At 41.7% G+C, this 19080-nt stretch overlaps 1 protein-coding gene across 1 annotated transcript in view; it reads left to right on the forward strand.

Annotated features, from left to right (window-relative positions):
• The window catches only part of LOC104865393 (nesprin-1), a 176103-nt gene that overhangs the window by 24975 nt on the left and 132048 nt on the right, over window positions 1-19080 (forward strand). The window contains exons 16-20 of the mRNA XM_033763163.1: window positions 1025-1219; window positions 2226-2366; window positions 9337-9504; window positions 9677-9838; window positions 18363-18557. Of these exons, the coding sequence (XP_033619054.1) occupies window positions 1025-1219; window positions 2226-2366; window positions 9337-9504; window positions 9677-9838; window positions 18363-18557 (861 nt within the window). The remainder of the gene's footprint in view (window positions 1-1024; window positions 1220-2225; window positions 2367-9336; window positions 9505-9676; window positions 9839-18362; window positions 18558-19080) is intronic.

A 19080-nucleotide genomic window follows, 5' to 3' on the forward strand; every position in this document is an offset into this window, starting at 1 on the left:
TATATGTATATATATATTTTTTTTTTTTAATTTTGAGACAACATTTTCCTATGTAGTTCAGGCTGGCCTTGAACTCATTCTGTAGCTCAGGGTTGCCTCAAACTCACAGTGATCCTCCTGCCTCAGCCTCTCAAATGCTAGGATTACAGGCATGTGCCACTATGCCCAGCTATGTATCTGTAATACTTAGGATTATCATACTCCTAAAATGGATCCATAGTTACTGTTTTAACAGCGAGGTGTAGTCCGCAATATATTTCCAATAAACCCTCAGTAAAAATTTAAAACTTCTGTCTCTAACAACTTCCCTTTTCAAAAAGCGAAGGCCATTCAATTTGAGAGGCATTTCAGAGCTCTGGTTTGAAGCATTTGAAACATTTGTGGCAGGATGGAGTACCAGAGAGAAAATTTGATGAGTGCACAAAATTTTATTTGAGGGGCAATCTGCATAAAAATTAAGGTTTCATATGTAATGTCAAGCTTATCTAGAGAAAAAAAATGTCTCCCGTGGTCACAGGAATGGACAGGTAATTGGCTCTCTGATCCTTCCAATACCAAATGACTCATCTCTGAATGTACTCAGTGTAAAATAAGAGCTGAGCACTGCATATTTTTGTACTTTTAGTCATCACATGACCTAATTTCCATGGCATGAACCATCTGGCACATTTCAGGTGCTTTAGGCATTTTAAAGAAAGTTGTCACTTCCAATTGCTGGACATCCACGATCCCACTGGAGCGTCCCGGTCTCCCAGGACGAAAGGCATTCACTGCATCACCTCATTTCTGCTTTTGTCTTGAGCTGGGTTCCTTGCACTTTTTGGTCAGGCTGGGCTGCAGCAGCGCTGTGGGCTGGCTCTGCGTCGAGTTGCGGGCTGGCTCTCTGGCTGCCACCGTCCACATCCTGCCTCCTGCAGGCTCGGCTCTGCTCGCTTATTGGCCGGCACCACAGGAAGATGAACGCCACTACTTCTGTTTCCTTTTGATGCTGCTCTCACACCCAGGGTGGGAAATGTTTTCTCAGGAGCTGGCGCAGAAAATCAAGGGCTACCAGGAGCAGATCGCCTCTTTGAATTCCAAGTGCAAGATGCTGACAATGAAAGCCAAGCACGCCACCATGCTGCTGACGGTGACGGAGGTGCAGGGACTGGTGGAAGTAGCGGAGGACATGGACGGAGAGCTCCTCCCCACGCCAGCGGCCCACCCCTCTGTGGTCATGGTAAGTAAGGATCCCGCATCTCCCGCCAGCTTTGCTCCCTGGACTGGAGCCCCAGAAAGGCCCCGGAGCCCTCCCCAAGGCTTATTTCAGGGATTAGCTTTAGCTCTTGCGGGTTTGATCTTTAACTCCCCTAACTACGTTTGGGCCTGAGCCAGTCTGTAAACAGTGACAGTTAAAATGAAACTATTTGCATGAGACTGCTGAGTTACTTAACCTGCCCCAGATCTGCTCTGCAGTTGTTTATGATTTAGCAATAATACTGAGAGGCTCTGAGCTTTACCAAATAAGAAAAAAAAAGTTCTCTGCACAGTGCTTCTCTTTTCTGGAAAATGATAGACTTGTATTCTCCAAGCTAACTAGCTTCCTGTGTCATGTGCAGGTACAAGTGTTGTAGAAACGTATAATGGGATTCAAAATAAAAGCTATTAAGAGAAAGTCGAGAAAATAGAAAATTTATATTTTAGCTTTGGATATAAAATAAACAAACCCCATTAAGCTCTTCCACACTATTTTTCTCCTAATACTGTTGGTAGCTCTATTTTCCCTTCTCATGAGCTGTGCCTTCAGTACTGTGTAACCATAGCTGGGCCCGCTTAACTATGTGTTATATTGGCTGCCTTTATCTCTCTAGGATATTTGCAACTTGAGATGTCACCAGAGGTCAAGCTCTATTTGATAGACTCTTTCCTCATTTGTGTGATTTATATTTCTAGGTATTTGTAAAGATACACTCAATAAAACTAAGGAAGTGCCTTTTAATCAGCAGCAAAACTTGAACGTTTTGGCATGCACCCCTTCATTCATAATGGTTTCACAAGTGGTCCCTGGCATTGTGTTCACTGGATGGCAAAACTGTTAAATACTCACCCAGAATTAATATGTGAATTGGGGTCTCAGTCATTCTAACCTCTGTGGTACAATGTTTGTTTGACCCGGGCCTGGCCAGGCCTTTGATTAACATAGCTAACTGATTTTTATGTCTTTTGGGCTACATTTTCTGTGGCAGATGACTGCAGGTCGCTGTCACACTTTGCTGTCACCTGTCACTGAGGAGTCTGGGGAAGAGGGAACCAACAGTGAGATTTCCTCTCCACCTGCCTGTCGCTCCCCTTCACCTGTGGCTAATACAGAAGCTTCTGTTAACCAGGTACCTCTCACTTGGGACTCTTCTACCTGTAAGATCTGAGCAGATGCAGGATTCCATTCTCTGTCCTCTGGAGGCTGTGGGTGTGACATAGAGACTACATTGCATATGGTTCCAAGTGTTACAGTGTCATTAGGTGTTAGAACTGTACAAACATTGCTGTGTGAGACCACGGGCTCAGCCTGCCATCTCTTCTCCTGAGGTTTTGACAGTGACATGAGCAAAAATCAGGTTGTGGAGATTACAGCCAGAGAAGGTCTCTTATAAGGTAGTTTGGTTTTATTTCTAGTAATAATGTGAAATGGGGTCCTGCATCCTAAGGTCTCCGTCATTGTTGTAAAATAACATAGTTCAATGGCTATTTTAACATTCACAGAACATTCTGTTGTCATTCACCAGCTTAGATTTTGAATATGGGAAACTTATATTATATTGTACTTTTTTACTTATTAGTTGTGAACTAATTCAAGAGGTGTCTGCCAATATGTGTACTGGAATGTTTAGTAGATTTCAGTTTTCTTTCAATAGCCTTAAATTTTATTTCTCATTAAATGCAAATAATATTTTGCTATTAGATGCATTTTGGCATACATTATATGAAACATACATTGTACTAAGCTACATGTCAAACATTTGATAAGGAATATCGGACCAAAATCCAAAAGATGCTTTTACAAACCAAAACCTTTGATGTGTGCTGTTATAGTATGTTTTAAGCCAAAACAACAGCAAAGGCTTTAATCACAGTCCTATAAAATGATGTAAGTTTCAAAAGAATTGTTATTACGGAAGAACCATTACACAGAAAATATTTTATAAGCTGTACTATATAACAGTTATATTACTTTTATTTTAAAGTCGAACCCATCAAAACAGAAACTCTGTGAGAAAGACCATGTCCCAATAAAAGGGGGATATAAAATTGATGAAACCTTTAGATCGTCCACTTCTCTTGGTAAAAAGCTATATAGCTCCAGGGAAGTTTTCAGCTCATCCGTTCATCAAATATATTCAGAGTGCCTACTTGTCACAAAACCTTGCAGTGGGTCCAGGGAGGAACAGAGACCACTGGCCAGTGGCCCCGCCCACAAAGACCTCACCATCCAGAGAGAGAGGCTAACACTGGATAAACGGTAATGAAATTGATAAGAGGAAATGAAAAGGGACAACAACAACAAAAAGAAGAAGCTCAGGGTAGGGTTAAGTCACTGTTCTCCAAATTCTAATTTAGAAATATGTATTATTCATTCTTCGATAAGATGTTCTTCCCTGTGGGCGGAGATGTTATTAGAACTAGAGAATTAAGGCTATAGTCCACTGATTACTATACCGAAAAAATGGTTTTCCTGGTTAATGATTTTAAGATTTTATTTCCAAATTGAACCAAAACTACAGCTTTTGAGACTGACACTGGGTAAAATATACCTTTTTTGAAATTGTGATTTTCTTCTTGTAGGCCATTTTTTAGTGTATACATGAAGGTGTCCATTAAATGAAAAAGCATGCAGATATTTTTATTAGTAGTATTTGACACTGGCCATAAAGCTAACGATGTCCTAAAACCGAGGCCATTAGGCTTGGTGTTGACCCTGCTGTGACCTCTCCTCTCATGACAGGAAAACATGAATTAAATCAAATCATTAGTCTAATATACTGTTATGAGATGCTGCAGGGTAAGGGAAACTGAGATTAAGTCAGACTGCTCTACTTAGAGGAAGCTGTTTGAAAACCAGCATATTACATTCAACATTGCTCAAACAAATGAACCTCCTCATTATGGCCTCAGAAAGAGGACAATGGAACACTATGTCAATATGAGTCATCTCTTAAAACTAAGAACATTTAGAAACCCCTTAAGTTCCAGTTTTCAGATTCCAAGCCCTGTACAGAATATGCCAGGGGTGTCAAGGAACAGCCAAATATAACTACTGTATAACATCGCAGCTGTTGAAAGAGGTTTTGTGCTTGCTGCTTCTGTAAGTAGGTCTCATTACATAAGGGCTCGATCCCACTCCCAGCCTGTGTGTTCCATCTCTGACAGTAGCTACTAGTTAAAAGTAATAACAACTTAGCTCACGGGAGAAGAGAAACAGTGAGGCATCCCCAGAATGTGCTGCCAGCTTCCTGATTCCTTGGACACAAGCCAAGACAGGCTCCACAGAAGAATCGAGGGAAATATCCGCTCCCAAAGAGCAGTAGCGGGAGGGTGGATGGCTGCCCTGTAGATCAGAAACACCCCCTGGTCTCAGCTCTTCCTCTGAGCTGTGTCTCTGGGAAATCTCTTGACCCTTTCATGTGTAAGTGGGAAGCAATACTATTAAATTCACAAGATAAAAGCATGAAATGTGAAGTTAACCATGAAAACCTCTCCTAACTTGAAACAAAAGGTATTTCTAAGGGTGATGCTTCACTACCCCAGTACTGACTTCAGTAGCTATTTATAGTACAGATTGATTTATTTTATTGAATTTCTGTAGTCAGACTCAAGGTATTCATCTACTGTAGGTAATATATTTTCAAATTAGCTTAAGAAATTAGTTGTCAGTCCTGTCATGAGCCATATACATAGAGACAGAAAAAAAAAAGATATTTTGTAACAAATTTATTACATTCTAGCTCTTGGGGAACTTTATTTATAACAGAGTGTGTAATTTAAAATCTGTACAGTATGTAAAGGCATTTTTTCCTTTATTTGTGGCCAGTGGTAGTGTAGTTCCTCTGTATCCACAGAGCATAATCAAGACCCCTGGTGTGCCTGGAACCACAGATAATGCCTAACCCAATATGTTTTCTCCCATGTATAAAGTCATTTTGCAAATTAAGCACAGTATGATATTAATAACAATAATAATGTTATATAAAACATATGAATTGCTTATTTCTGGAATTTTTCCACTTACGTTTTTAGAGCATAATTGAAAATATAAATAGTTGAAAGTGCAGAGTGGGAAAACATAGGTAAGGCGGGGCTGCTGTATTTCTTTCCTTGTGTGTACATTTACAGAGTTTACAAAAGTGCTTTTTGGATTAAACCCAGAGCCTTTGCACTAAGCTACATCCCCAGCTCACCTTTAGTTTTTTATTGAGATAGGCACTTGCTGAGTTGCTAAGTTGACCAGGCTTGGCTTGAACCTGGGATCTTCCTCACTCAGAATTCCAGAGTGCTGGGATTGCAGACATGGGCTACCACACTGGCCCCCAAAGTATTTTTATATGTGTGGTTCATCATGAACACACATGCCTACCTGTTGCTTGCTCAACACACTGCAGTGTGTTCTTGATGAACAACAGGCGGTGTCACAGCATTTAAGGAGCTCACAGTTTGTGTGGGAGCAAACCGATGTTGGGATGAGTGTGGCAGGTGGCCTGATGGGGAAGCACAGCCATAGAGGAAGCACCCAAGCTAGGTGGGCTGTGAACACAGTCATCAGTGCTTCTTTCATGTGAAAGGAAAGCACAGTCAGGACACTGGAGTACACTAGAGTGTGAGCAGAAGTGACCCCTGTTGGAAAGCTACAAAGGCAAGAAGAAAAATGGCCCAGCAAGGCAACTGCAGGTAGTTTCAGTGTAACTACAAACATACAAATTTGGGACTTTTAAAGAGTGGAAGGCTGGTGGAATCACATCACAAGGGGCCTTGATAGTTAACCATGGAGGGCACTTAAATAACAGCTATGCCCAGAGCCGTTAGGACTGATCATTCTGAATCACCAGATACAGTAGGATGCTGGTGGACAAACTCAAAGCCAAGGAAGCCAGAGTTAGGGACAGAAACTGCACACTGTCGTGCCAGGTGCATCCAGGTGATATTGATGAGACAAACAGGACAGCAGGGACAGTGGTGATCTTCACAGCACCTGCTCCACACAGATGAGGTGGCCTCTGTTAAAGTTACTGTAGAGACATAGGACCCATGATCCTACACCTTCTGGTTTGCCAAAGAAGCCATGAATCTAGATTTTTATGAAAGTTCTCTGTCTTTAAGATGAATTTTTAAAACTTTAAAACAGTGTATAAGCCAAACTAAATGTATGCAGGCCCAAGGCAGCCTCCCAGCTTGCTGCCTTTGAGTTAGGAAGTTGTCGCTGTAATGAGAATTTCAGCCTAGGTGACAGGAAGGGTGTGTGTCTGAAGAGCTTCATCTTCACATAAATCAGGGAGGTGAGAGGGAACAGAAATCCAGAAGAAATTCTCATAGCTTAGATGAGTAGAAATTCCACTTTTTGAGAGGTGGAAAAGACTTATCATTTCTTCTCGAATCCATCGCTCATCCCATGTTCCTTTGGGGAATAGTGACTTTGAAGAGCCTGTGAGGTATATGTGAACAATTTAGTATGTGATCTGGAGTTAATAAATTTACCATTTATCTAAGAGTTAGTGGAAAAATGAACTACAAAAGAGGAAGAAAGCTGGAAAGATTAAAAGTGTTTCCAGCTGGGTGTGGTATTACACTCCTCTAATCCCCGCATTTGGGAGGCTAAAGGGGCAAAACTAAGATCACCGAGAGTTTAAAGCCAGGTGGGACTCCACAGTCAGTTCACATCCAACCAGCACTGCAAAGAAAGATGCTGTCTCAAAGGAGAAAAAAGAAAAGAAAAGAAAAGAAAGAAAGAACCAAATGACTGGGCATTTGGTGCATTGAACATTACAGAGAGGTCAAGCAAGACCACAGTTGAAAAAATGACCATTTTATTTAACAAAGATGTCACTGATGACTATATTAAAGCTATTGATATATGGTCACGGAAATCTGATGGGATGGAAATCTGACTGGGTACTTAGAGTGGACTGAGAGTGAGAAAGTGAACGTACTCATCTAAACCACTGTTCCCAGAAGCTGGCTTCAGAAGTGAGAGGGGGAAATGAGGATTAACCAGTGTGAGCAAATGAGTCCATGGGACATGGTCCGTCACACTGTGGTTCATGGAGTTTTCTAAGACATGATATGGTGAAAAAAATCAAAACGGAATAGTGCATCCAGTATTCTCAGATGAGAGAGAACTGACTACTTGTAAGCTAAAGAGAGAATTAACCGAGAAGGAGAGGATGTTAAGGAGACGGGGCCATGAAATTAATTTACCAGATTCTAGGAGAGGAGGGAGAGTCATCTTTAAGCAAGGAAACTGGCAAGCGTGAGATAAGGTCGTGTTGAGTAGAGACAGACTTGAGGTCATTATCTCGATGTCTTTGATTGTGGGTGTATGTGTATCACATGTGTGCACCCACTCTAGAAAGTGCATTTGGATTGTGTCATGGTTGGAGTTTTCTAAGTGGGTGAAGCTAAGGTTAAAGGGGCTAAGAAAACAAGGGTGTTGGCGAAGGAGGGGATTTAAGTAACTATAGACGTGACACCAAGTGCCCACGAGTGAGCCAACTCAGCGGAGGTGGTGTGCAGGGTGCAGGGGACTGCAGCAGGATGCGGATGAGTGACATTGGCTGGGGTGAGCCTTCTACAGGTTAAGAATGCCAGGGTGGTGCACTCAGTTCAAAGGAATGTGGAGGACCCATCCCCCAGGGGGCTGTGTCATCAGTGTTTTAGTGACTTCATCCGGAAGCCTCAGCAGCAAAAACAAAATGGGTAGAAGATGTCATGGTCACTCAGTTATTTCATTAGTCCTCAAACCACCCCCCACCCAGTGTCAGGACAATCTGCAAGATGAAAGTGAATTACTCTGACTACAAAGGCTCTTCGGAGAATTTCAGCTAGAGTCTCTGGTGTCCCAACTTCCAGCGTGAAACCCTGCTACCCAACCCTGCTTCAACTCATTTACAGATGCCCTCCCAGAAAGCCAGACACTTTCCTGCTATTATCTCCCTTTTCCATGTGACTGACACCGTCTTCAATATGTTTTACCAATTAAGGCTCAGGCATTTTTACTGACATAATTATCTTCACCAGTTCAACTGCAAGAGCCTTAAATTTTATAATGGCAGTTTACAGATGGTAAACATTGCTCTCCTGATGCAAGTCTTAGTGGGATACAGATAAATACAGAGAAGCTGTCAAAAAAAACACATCAATTATATGTTTCAATATGGTCAATTTTCTTATCAAATACTAATAAAATGTATGATGTTACTTATAAACCAAAAGGTAAAAAAAATCAAAATCATGAGTCTTCATCATCTACCTTGATAATTTCTTGTGCACATCCAGAAATCAAAGAGAAGGAAACCTTTTTGTTATTGTTTTCCCTTATTTAATATTACAGTGCTTACTTTATATGAATAATAAACCCATGAATAATGAAGATCTAGCTACATATTTAAAACTACTGTCTACAGATTTATAGTTTTTATGTGGAAGAGGGGATTATAAACCCAGAGTCTTTGTACTGAGCTGTAGTTTCAGTCCTCATCCATTTTGATACAGGCTCTCATTACATAGTTTTAATTTTTAAAAATCAAATACTTTAAAAATTATTCAGAGCCAGATGTGATTGTCCATATTTGTAATCCTAGCACTTGGGAGGCTAAGGCAGGGGGTTCTTGAGTTTGAAGCTATCCTGAGCTACATAGCAAGTTCAAGCCCAGCCTGGACTGTGTAGTGAGTCCCTCTCCCATTATTAAAAAAAAACAAAAAAGTAGTCAGAAATTTAATCAATACATTGAAGAACATTTTAGAAACCAGATCATTTACATTTTGGTTATAGGTACTAACCATTTTTACACACTAGTGTACCTCTTAAATCCTTTATGTTTCTTTTGTATAAAAATGAATGTTGGCAATTTGAAATACTGGTAAAATTATTTCATGGCTTCATATAAACCAAATATTTAGAGTGATTAGTTGTATTGTGTACCGATTGTTCTAAAGACCTTATCACAAGACTTTACTAACTTCCCTAGTTTGGAGCCTCCAGCAAAGGGTGTGCATACTAGACCTTTCCTCCATATGACAAATAGAACCTCAAGCACATTGGTCTAGACTTGGTCTTCTCCTTGGAGCCCAGCACTGTGCTTTCTCTTGCAGGACATTGCTTATTACCAATCCCTGTCTGCCGAGAGACTACAGACGGATGCTGCCAGGATCCGCCCCAGCACATCTGCATCCCAGGAGTTCTATGAGCCAGGGCTGGAGCCATCTGCTACTGCCAAACTGAGTGATCTGCAGCGTTCTTGGGAAACCTTAAAAAACGTGGTAAGCTCACCACGTACCTATTACCTTAGGTGTTACCTTATGAAACACAAGCAGAGAGTTACACATCCAGTACAGAGTTGAACACCCTTGGGTAAAGCAATGAAGAAAGAAATGTTGCAATCTGGAAGATAAGAAGTAGGAAACTATTAGTAAGATCCCTTTTCTTGTTTAGATCAGTGAAAAGCAGCGCACGCTCTATGAGGCTTTGGAACGCCAGCAGAGGTACCAGGACTCTCTCCAGTCCATCTCGACAAAAATGGAGGCCATTGAGATGAAGCTTAGTGAAAGCCTCAAGCCTGGTAGGAGTCCAGAAAGCCAGATGGCTGAACATCAGGTGAGCTGGTGATGACTTCTGCTTCCGGCATGGTTGCGTGGGTGTGTTGCTCTTGTGACTGCAGGGCCTGTCAAGCCTAAGTGCAGACCAGCAGGTCTTGCACAGTATGCAAGATTTCTGTGGTGCGGTGTCCACCACTGCTTCACAGATCCAAGAAGGCAAAAATCATCAAACCTGGACTCCAGTTTTACAATGCTGCATGCATTGATGTTGCTTTTGTATTTTCTGAAACAAAGTGCATTAGTTGCCAAGATTTTTTTTTTTTTTTTTGTCAGCCCTAGTTATAAGAATCAAATGTAACCCAAATCTACTCTCTCTGGGAAATAGCCAAGGTGTGCCCACCTCTCGTTATCAGTTAAGAGAGTAAACCTCTCACTTCAGTGGGCAAAGAAGCAGCTGGAAAAGAAGGACTTCCCAGTTCTAATCTGACTGTTCTCACTGCAGTCACTTTCTAAGAGGTTATATAAACCTAACTCAGACAGATGCTATTAAAAATACATCAATTTAAAATTCGTGCTAAGGAATGTGCATGTATTAAAATCTGGTTACTACTTTTAGCGTTATTTTTAGGTGTGCTATTGACACGCAGTGGTATTCGTGTGGCCTGTGGGGGGAGGCTGAGTGGGAGTACACATTCTCCTGCTGCAAACTCAGTGTGATATTCAGAAATGCTGCTGTCCCCTGACTGGGACCTTGGAGCGTGTGACAACCCTGTAAAAGGCAGAAGAAAGGAAAGGTATTTTTAGATATTAATGAAAAAGTATAAAAGCTCGGCGTGATAGATGCATCTATCAAAGGCAGAGATATTTATTAGCTTTAAAAGTGAAACCTGCACTTTGTCTTTCTGGTTTTGGAAGCCAGGGTAACCTAAGACTGCCTTGCTTATTCATATGTGCAGTTGGATATAACTGCATTCTTTTGCAATATGGGGCCTTACAGGATAACACACAGATGAGAATATTTCATCTAAAGACAGCATATTGAGAAATAGTGGTTTCATGTTTATGACCTTCTTGCAACTTCTTAAGATAAATATCAAGGTGCATAGCATCTGTCCTTCATCCTGATTATGATAAACCACCTTCTAAAGGCCTTTCTGCCATCTAACATCACACATAATCTACCAGGTTTGGGGAAGGTACAATAAAAGCACAAAATTAACCTTGCCTGCATGGGAACACATGCCTTTAATCCCAGCACTCTGGGAGGCTGAGGTGGGAAAAACATAAGTCTGAACATCTTGGTTAGTTTAGCAAGATCCTGTTTCAAAATTTAAATAAATAAATAAATAAACGAACCAAGGCTATAGCTCAGTGCCAAAACCCTGCATTCAGTCCCTAGTACTCAAAAAAACAAACAGACAAATAAACAAAAACTAACCCTTATTTTCATAAACCATGGCAGTCATGAGGGCACTTGGGGACTTGGGTGACTGTCACAAAGCTACTTACTTACCTTTGAGTTCCTCCTGTATTTTACTAGATCTCTACTCTTCCAAAACCCCTCTGCCTTCTAGACAGGCTTTTGTGTCGCACAATCCTCTTTAACTGATGCTCTGGTTTCTAATCACTGAAAGCCACTTCATCCTGATCCGAGGGGACTGTCCCTTTGCCAGAATGCCCGTGGCACTCCTTGCTCTCCTCAGTCTTCCTGTGCACCTCGAGGAGGGGCATTACAGCACCACAGGCCAACTTAGACTGACTGCTGCCCTGCAAGTGCCCACTTCCTTTATGCATCCAAAAAACTATGGTGTAAATTTTCTGCGGATTGTATCAGTTAACTTAAGGTTACACTGTCAGATTGTCAGGAGCCAGTAATGCACCAGGTTAAATTTTTAGCCCCCTATTTCTCTTCAGGTCGTCTCCACCTTTGTCCAAGGACGATCACCCTTGTGAGCCAGGAGACTGATCCCAGCTCCCACAGACCCTTCTTAGACTCCCAGGACAGTTAGGGCCTGCATGACCCCAGGATCCTGGTGGCCAGCACAGATATACCCCAGACTCCATAATTAAAATGCATATTAGCTCCCAATTAGCAGCTCCCTCTTTAGTCATTGGTCTAAAAAAGCTCACAAGCATACATAAGCAACAGAGAGCAAAATTATTATTTTGTTCGAAAGCTTTAATAAAGAAAAATCAAAATTGTACATTAATGCTACTAGTATAAATTAAAGGTGAAACTATAATGTTTTTTGAATTAAGGCCACTACATGACTTTTCGTCCCTTTCCAAGTTGGAAATGGCATTGCCAATTATCCTAGCAGCAAGAAGATGCAATTAATTAATTCAGTGATGATTACCAGACATTGGGGCTTAACAATTATATTAATGTTCTCATGAGAGGGAGAGAAAATATAAAGTATGCTTAATTCAGTATAATTTTGCATATCATCACAAATCTGAAATTTTTCATCCAAGTTATTTTTGGTAGTTTTCTCTGTCTGTGCACCTCAGTTCCACAAATTTCTGGGACAGAGCTGCTGACATGAAAGTAACTGGTGTCACAACAGCTGAAATTGTTCCCGACTGCTGGAATGGTACTTCAGAATTTCCAAGCACTATTACAGAATTGCTATTTCTAAACTTCAGCTGAGTGAGGAGAAGAAAGTCCAGTGCGTTTTTTATATTTAAAAAAATTAATAGAAATACTTTGGCCATTGTTTCTTCCCCAACCATCTCTTTGGAGCATTGCTTCCTGAGAGGACTACCCAATTCCTTCATTTTCCCTTTAAATACTTGCTTAGACCCATTAAATTTGGGTAGAGTTCCAGTCTTATCCTACTGTTCTCTCTACATGGTACCTTGGGTTTACTCTTAAGTCCTTCATGCAAAGCATTAGCTGACAGGGCCGGTGCTCTGTATGTGGAGCCCTTTCCGATCAGGGCTTTCATTACCACAGACGTCTGACGCCCGGGCAAGTGTGCTGTCCTTGACACACTAAATTTACTGACACAGTAGGCGGGGCCCTGAGGTTTTGTTTTGACTTTTTTCCCATAAGTCCTAGGGACTGAACCCAGGGCCTTCCCACTGAGCTACATCCCCAGCCCATTATTGTTGCTGTTTTTTTTGGGGGGGGTTGTTTTGTTTTTTAGGCAGGGTCTCACACTAAATTGTTAAATTGCCAAAGCTGGATTTGAACTCATGATCCTCCTGCATCAGCCTCCAGAGTGCTGGGATTACAGGCCTGACTATTTTGTTTTTCTAATGTGCATAACGACTCAAGTATGACAAGAACTCTATTCATGAGAGAGTCAAGATGAAATTACTGTTTATCATTGGTGTAGAACTAACAGATCCGTGTGTTTCCCTTACTACTAAAGAGCCAGGCATTTCAGAAAAGCACAAATATTTCTCTGTATTGACATTTAAAAATATTTTTTCTGGTATTGAGGGTTAAACTCAGTGCCTTTTCACTGAAGTATATCCCTAGTCCCCTCTTTGGTTTTAAATTTTTATTTTGAGACAGGTTCTTGCTGAGTTACCCAAGCTGGGCTCAGAATTGCTATCCTCCTGCCTCAGTTTCCCAGAGTACTAGGATTACAAGTGTGTGTCACCATGCCTGGGTTGAAATTTTGTTTTATTCACGTGCACTAATTGTACATTTTAGTGGGATTCAGTGTAATATTGGCTTACCGTGCATACAGCAAGCACGGATCAAATCCAGCCTTCCCTTTCTGCTCCCTCTCTTCCCGGTCCTTCCCAGGTCTTAGTAATCTCCAGGCTCTCCTCTGGATCGTAAGAATCACACTCATGCCCTCCTCGTCATCACATGCTGGAAAACCAAAGACGAGCAGTTTATCTCCTTCTCCTTAGTTTTGAATTGGATATCGTGGCAGACTCGCTGGTCACCAGCTCTTGTATTTAAAATCATGAGGCTGAAGACATATTTGACCCTTGGGTTTTTTTGTTTGTTTTGTTTTTAGTTAAAATGAAATTTGCATGACATAAAGTTAGTTTGAAATACATCATTCGGTAGCACTTGGAATATTCATAATGTCGTTGACCACTACCTCTGTCTGGTTTCGAACATTTTCATCTTTCCAGAGGAAAATGCCTGCCCCTTCAGCTGGGCTGCAGAGCCTCAGGCCTGAGCAGAGGCTGCCTCTGCCTGCAGAAGGACAGCAGCTCAGAGCCCAAGGCCCTGTTTCTTCTGCAGAACATGCAGAGTTTTCTCAGGACGTGAGAGTCCCAGCTGGAAACCAGGGACTTCATTATATATGTGATTGGCCAGATCCACAGAGGTTAAATGAAGAGGTGGCTTTTTTTTTTTCCTGGTGACTTCGTGATTCAGTTCTCAATTTTCTTCTATGAATTAGAGTTAATTCAGTTCAGCTAGATGTGCTGAGCATTTACTGTGTACACGGCCAAAAGACAAGCTTTTCAATAATAGGAGGTATAATCAAAACATGGTGACTGTTCAAATAAAAATTTTAAAAAATTACTATAGTAGAAGATGCATCTCTGTTAATCCCCTCAGAATATTCCCCCTGGCGCTGATCACATCATTCTTGCCACTTTACAGAGCAGTTCTGAATATCTCTTTCATGGCTGCCTTGATGTCCTGACTCAATTCAAAATCTTTACAGCAGTTTCTATCAAATAAAAACGTGAAAATATGTGCTCATCTGCCTTTTCGTCTGGTACCATGTGACTTCTGGCTCTTCACCAAAAGTCAAATGAGCATGAAAGGTAAATGGTTTGAATCAACTCAGGACATCGAGGCAGCCACAACAGAACAATTAAGGACACTCATAAGAGACTAGAGTGGCAGTAGACTAAATGAGATCCAGCCAGGACCTGGGGAGACAGTTTGGAAAGTCGGAATAATAGTGAGTGTGAGTAGGAAGCACTATAAATGTGAAAGTGTGTGGAAGACAGAGGGAACAGAGTGAGGATAAGCATTTGGTAAAGGCTCAAGGGGGCTCTTCTTGCTGTACAAAAGGATCAATTAAAACAAGTCATAATGAGGTCAATCTAATCATGAAGGAACCTTTAAAATTAGACAAAAATATGGATTTTGTACTTTTGCAGTCAAGAACCCAAAGCAATCAAAAATAGTAGAACATAAGTTGCTGGACTGAAAGTATTTTGAATGCATAATAAATTTAATAACTGTAAATCCCTACAAATTTAATGCAATATTATTTAATAATCTCACATGCAATCTTATTTAATAATCCCAGAACATTTGGGGGCAGAGACTGATAGGGAAACTCTCAATTATATTGCAAACATATGAAAATTATATAGCCTTTTGTCAAAAGGCAAGCCTTTTCTGCGAGGTGTGTTGGTGCATGACACTTGGGAGGCTGAGGCAGAAGAATTGAGAATCGAGAGTTCAAGGCCAGCCTGTAATACATAGCAAGACCATATCTCAAAAAGCCATAAGAAATAAAACTTTTTTTTGAATTAGGGAAACATAAGAGCAGATACTTGTACAAAATGAGAGTAGACATTTTCAAATAGACAGAACCACAAGAAACATAGTCACACAGCAATATCCTAAATATGTAAACAAAACATCAGTGAGAGAAGATGCTAACAGAATGGGCAAGAGACTAGCAAGCAATGACAAGAGATGATCAAAGGGCATATGAGAAAGTCCTTAGTCTAATACTCATCAGGCAATGGCATATCTCACTCGACTGAGATCCCTACTGTGATTGTAAAAGATTCACAAACCCGTGTTATACGATACAGTGATAAAAGTGAGAATCTGTACATGCAACAACGTAACCAACTTACAGTGTGGGTAGGGAGCAAAGGAAGCCAGACGCAAAACACCCCAGCCCATGTGATTCCCTTTACATAAAGCTGAAGTACAGGACAGGGTTATCTGTTTGTGAGTCAACCCAGTGTTGGGAAAGAGGACACGGCCACAGAGAGGAGGTCAAAGGGCCATGCTGAGTCCTGCCACGGTTCTGTTTCTTGATCTGGTTTGCAGCAACAGTTAATAGAGCCTCACATGGACAGTCTGTGAATGTTTCTGGATGCATGTGATTATGTCAGTGTAATCATCTATTAAAAATCGAGCTGGGGGAGAGCCGGGGATTTAGCTCAGTGGTTCTGCCACCTGCCTTGAGAGCACAAAGTCCTGAGTTCAATCCCCAGTACAAAAAAAAAAAAAAAAAAAAAAAAAAAAAAAAAAAAAAAAAAAAAAAAAAAAAAAAAAAAAATTCAAACTGGTGTTGGTATAGACCTGTAATCCCACTATAGTCCCAGCACTTGGGAGGTTGAAGCAGGAGGATCTCAAGTTCAAGGCCAGCCTGGGTTACGTACCAAGAACTTGTATCAAAAGAAGAAAAAGAAAATAAGTTGAGAGACAAGATATTAGAAAAAGCAAAGGTATTTTGTTGTTATTTGTTTTCAATATATGTTGAGAGTGTACTCTGGGGAGGCACTGTGCTCATAGTGAAAGCTGCATGTACAAGCTCATTGGAAACCATGAAACATTAACAAATTCAGACCCTAAGCTACATTGCTTGGTCATGGTAGTGTCTCTTACAGTCATGCCTGGTTTTCTAACATGCTATTCAAATCCTAAATAAAAATTTCTCTTGTGAATATTCCATGTAAAGATCAAGCCATAAAATAAGACAAATGAGAAGTAAAAACCATGTACAATCATTGTAGATGTTAAACAGGAAAACAGGGTGCTATTGGAAGAGAATGACACAGAGTTCCATAGATTGAAAAGCCTAAGAAGGTGTGAAGTTAGCCTCAGACTTAAGGATGGGAAGGAGTGCTCCAGTCTCAGGAACAGCATGTGCAATGTCCCTGAGGTCAGAAAGAGCTGGAGGCCCTGAGGTTAACCAAGAAGGCAGAAATGGAGTGAGAGGGCAGTGTGGTACAAGAGGCAGGAAGGATGAGACCATCTCAGTAAGTAAGGCATTTACATTTTATTTTACAAGCAGGAAGCCATTAAGTATTTTAAAGTGGGGGAGAGGGGTGTGTGAGAAGAGCTCACACATAGTTTGCTTCGTAAAACATGGTCTGGACAGAGAAGAGTGTAACAGGTAGACCCATCAGGAAACCATCACGGCTATTCAGACAAGAGAGGCAGTTGAGCTCGACGTGGGTGGGTGGAAGGAATGGAGACACTCAGTCTCCGCGCTAGTCTCAGAGCAGGTGAGGGGTGGGTTATGTCAGCTCAGAGGACAGGAAGGCAGGAAGGCTGACTCCTTTATTTTCCAGTTTGAGCAGCAGGGAGTAGTGGAGAAGATGGGGTGAAATAGGCTTTGCTCTCTCAAAGGACAAAACATTACAACAGGTTAACTGGAAGCTCTTACTGGGCTTTAGTTTAGATTCTAGAATTGGGCAACACTTCCCTGAAAATATCCCTGTTCAGATGGGCTGAACAAATGAGTTTGGTTTTACAGATGAGAGAAGGGCTGAAAAATAAAAGGCACAAATCATAACGAAAGACTGGTTATTTCGAATTTAACTTTCCTTATAAAGCTGAGGAGACAAAAGTAACTGGTTAACATCAAATTGTTTTTGTCATAATGAGTAGCAGGAAGTTCTTGCATGCAGGAAGGAAGCAGAGATAATTGTGTTACCATGATGACTGAAATCAGCCTGTTGGGGAAATTCGGCTGTTGTCACTCATCTGGTTTCTTAGAAGGCCAAGCAAATACCTTAGATTAGGGTTGGTGATGTGGAACTTGATTGTGGACCACCCATTTTGATTTAGGGTCTTTTCTCTCGGGATCACGGCAAAAGCCTAGTTCAAAATGATGGTCTGTTGTAGTTTTTAACCTAACGATACTTAGATTAGTGGAAACATCCATGAATTATACCAGCTGAATACACATAGGCTGAAATTTCAGGCAGATGCTTAGGTGAGGGACCCACCTGGCTTTGGAAGTGCTCAACGTGAGAACGCACTTGAAACCTTGGGATTAGACATTGCTGGCCAGAGATTGTGAAGGTAGAAAAGAGGGTCTGGATATCAGCCCTGAGAAACAGCTCGTTTTAGAGTTGGATAGATAGGGAGAAAAACGAACACAATGTCAGGATATAGAAACAGGTTACATTTCTCCTGTTTTATATAATGTGAGAGTGATGAATGGAGGGGTTTTGGAATGTGAACCCTGGGCTTTTATGCTTTGGTACATCCCAAGCCTCTATAATTGGGGGATACCACTAATTTGCTAGGTGTCCCAGATAGGATTGAACTTGTGATCCTCCTGCCTCATCCTCCCAGAGTACTAGGATTGCAGGCATGTGCCACCAACCCCAGCTGAAAATCATGAATTTTTTCAGCATAGAATCACCCTTGGACATTATTGAACATAAGTCCTTTGAATTATAGATGAGAAAGTGTCTTCCATTGGTGGCACCCTCAGTATTAAGATCAGAAATACCCTGGCCTTGTCTGGTATTTCGTTTTGAAGCTCAGGTGTGTAGCCCTGATTTCTGGTTATGTGACATCCACCTGAAAGGGCTTCCACTTGCCTCTGTGGATGTGAGGCATCCAGTGAGGAAAAGCATACATGAGCGTGATTCCACAGTCTTCCCTGCAGGCACTGATGGACGAGATTCTCATGGTCCAGGACGAAATCAATGCGCTGCAGGCCTCACTGGCGGAGGAGCTGGTGTCTGAGGCGCGGGAGTCAGACCCGGCTCAGCAGCTGGCCCTGCAGTCCACGCTCACTGTGCTGGCTGAACGCATGTCCACCATCCGGATGAAGGCCGCGGGCAAACGGCAGCTGCTGGAGGTAAGCAGGCACCTGCCCCTGCTCTCTCTTCCAAATGGGCTCCCAAGGGTGCGTGTGACTGGCGCCGTCCTCCCAGGAAGCCTGCACTGAGCAGAAGGCCCAAGGAGTAGAGCGCGAGTCACTGCGAAGCCCTGAATCTGTCCTTCCCTGCCTCAGGGAGAAGCTGAGGACTGGGGACAACGAACCTGGTGGAGAGGGGTTGTAGAAGATGTGCGCGGGAAGAGCTTTGGGTGGGTGATGTCACTAAGACTGTCGAGAATAAAATCCCATGGTAGCCAATCCCAACATGACAATTCATGAAAATGCACTGCAGTTCTGATTCTTATACTGCTTAATATAAATATGATTTGGTATAGAGACAAATTTTGCGAAGGATAATGTATATGTTTGAAAATCAGCTTTTAAAAAATATTATTACCATATAATTCTTAGTCCTAGGCACACAGATGATAGATGTTGGCGTTGTTGTTTCTGTAGTCTGGTAGGTTCCCTCTTAGGGCCTGTATCGAGCCTGAGTCCAGCG

Source organism: Fukomys damarensis, unplaced genomic scaffold (assembly GCF_012274545.1).
Source record: "Fukomys damarensis isolate Sample0158 unplaced genomic scaffold, DMR_v1.0_HiC HiC_scaffold_14, whole genome shotgun sequence".
In the NCBI taxonomy this organism is placed as follows: Eukaryota; Metazoa; Chordata; class Mammalia; order Rodentia; family Bathyergidae; genus Fukomys; species Fukomys damarensis.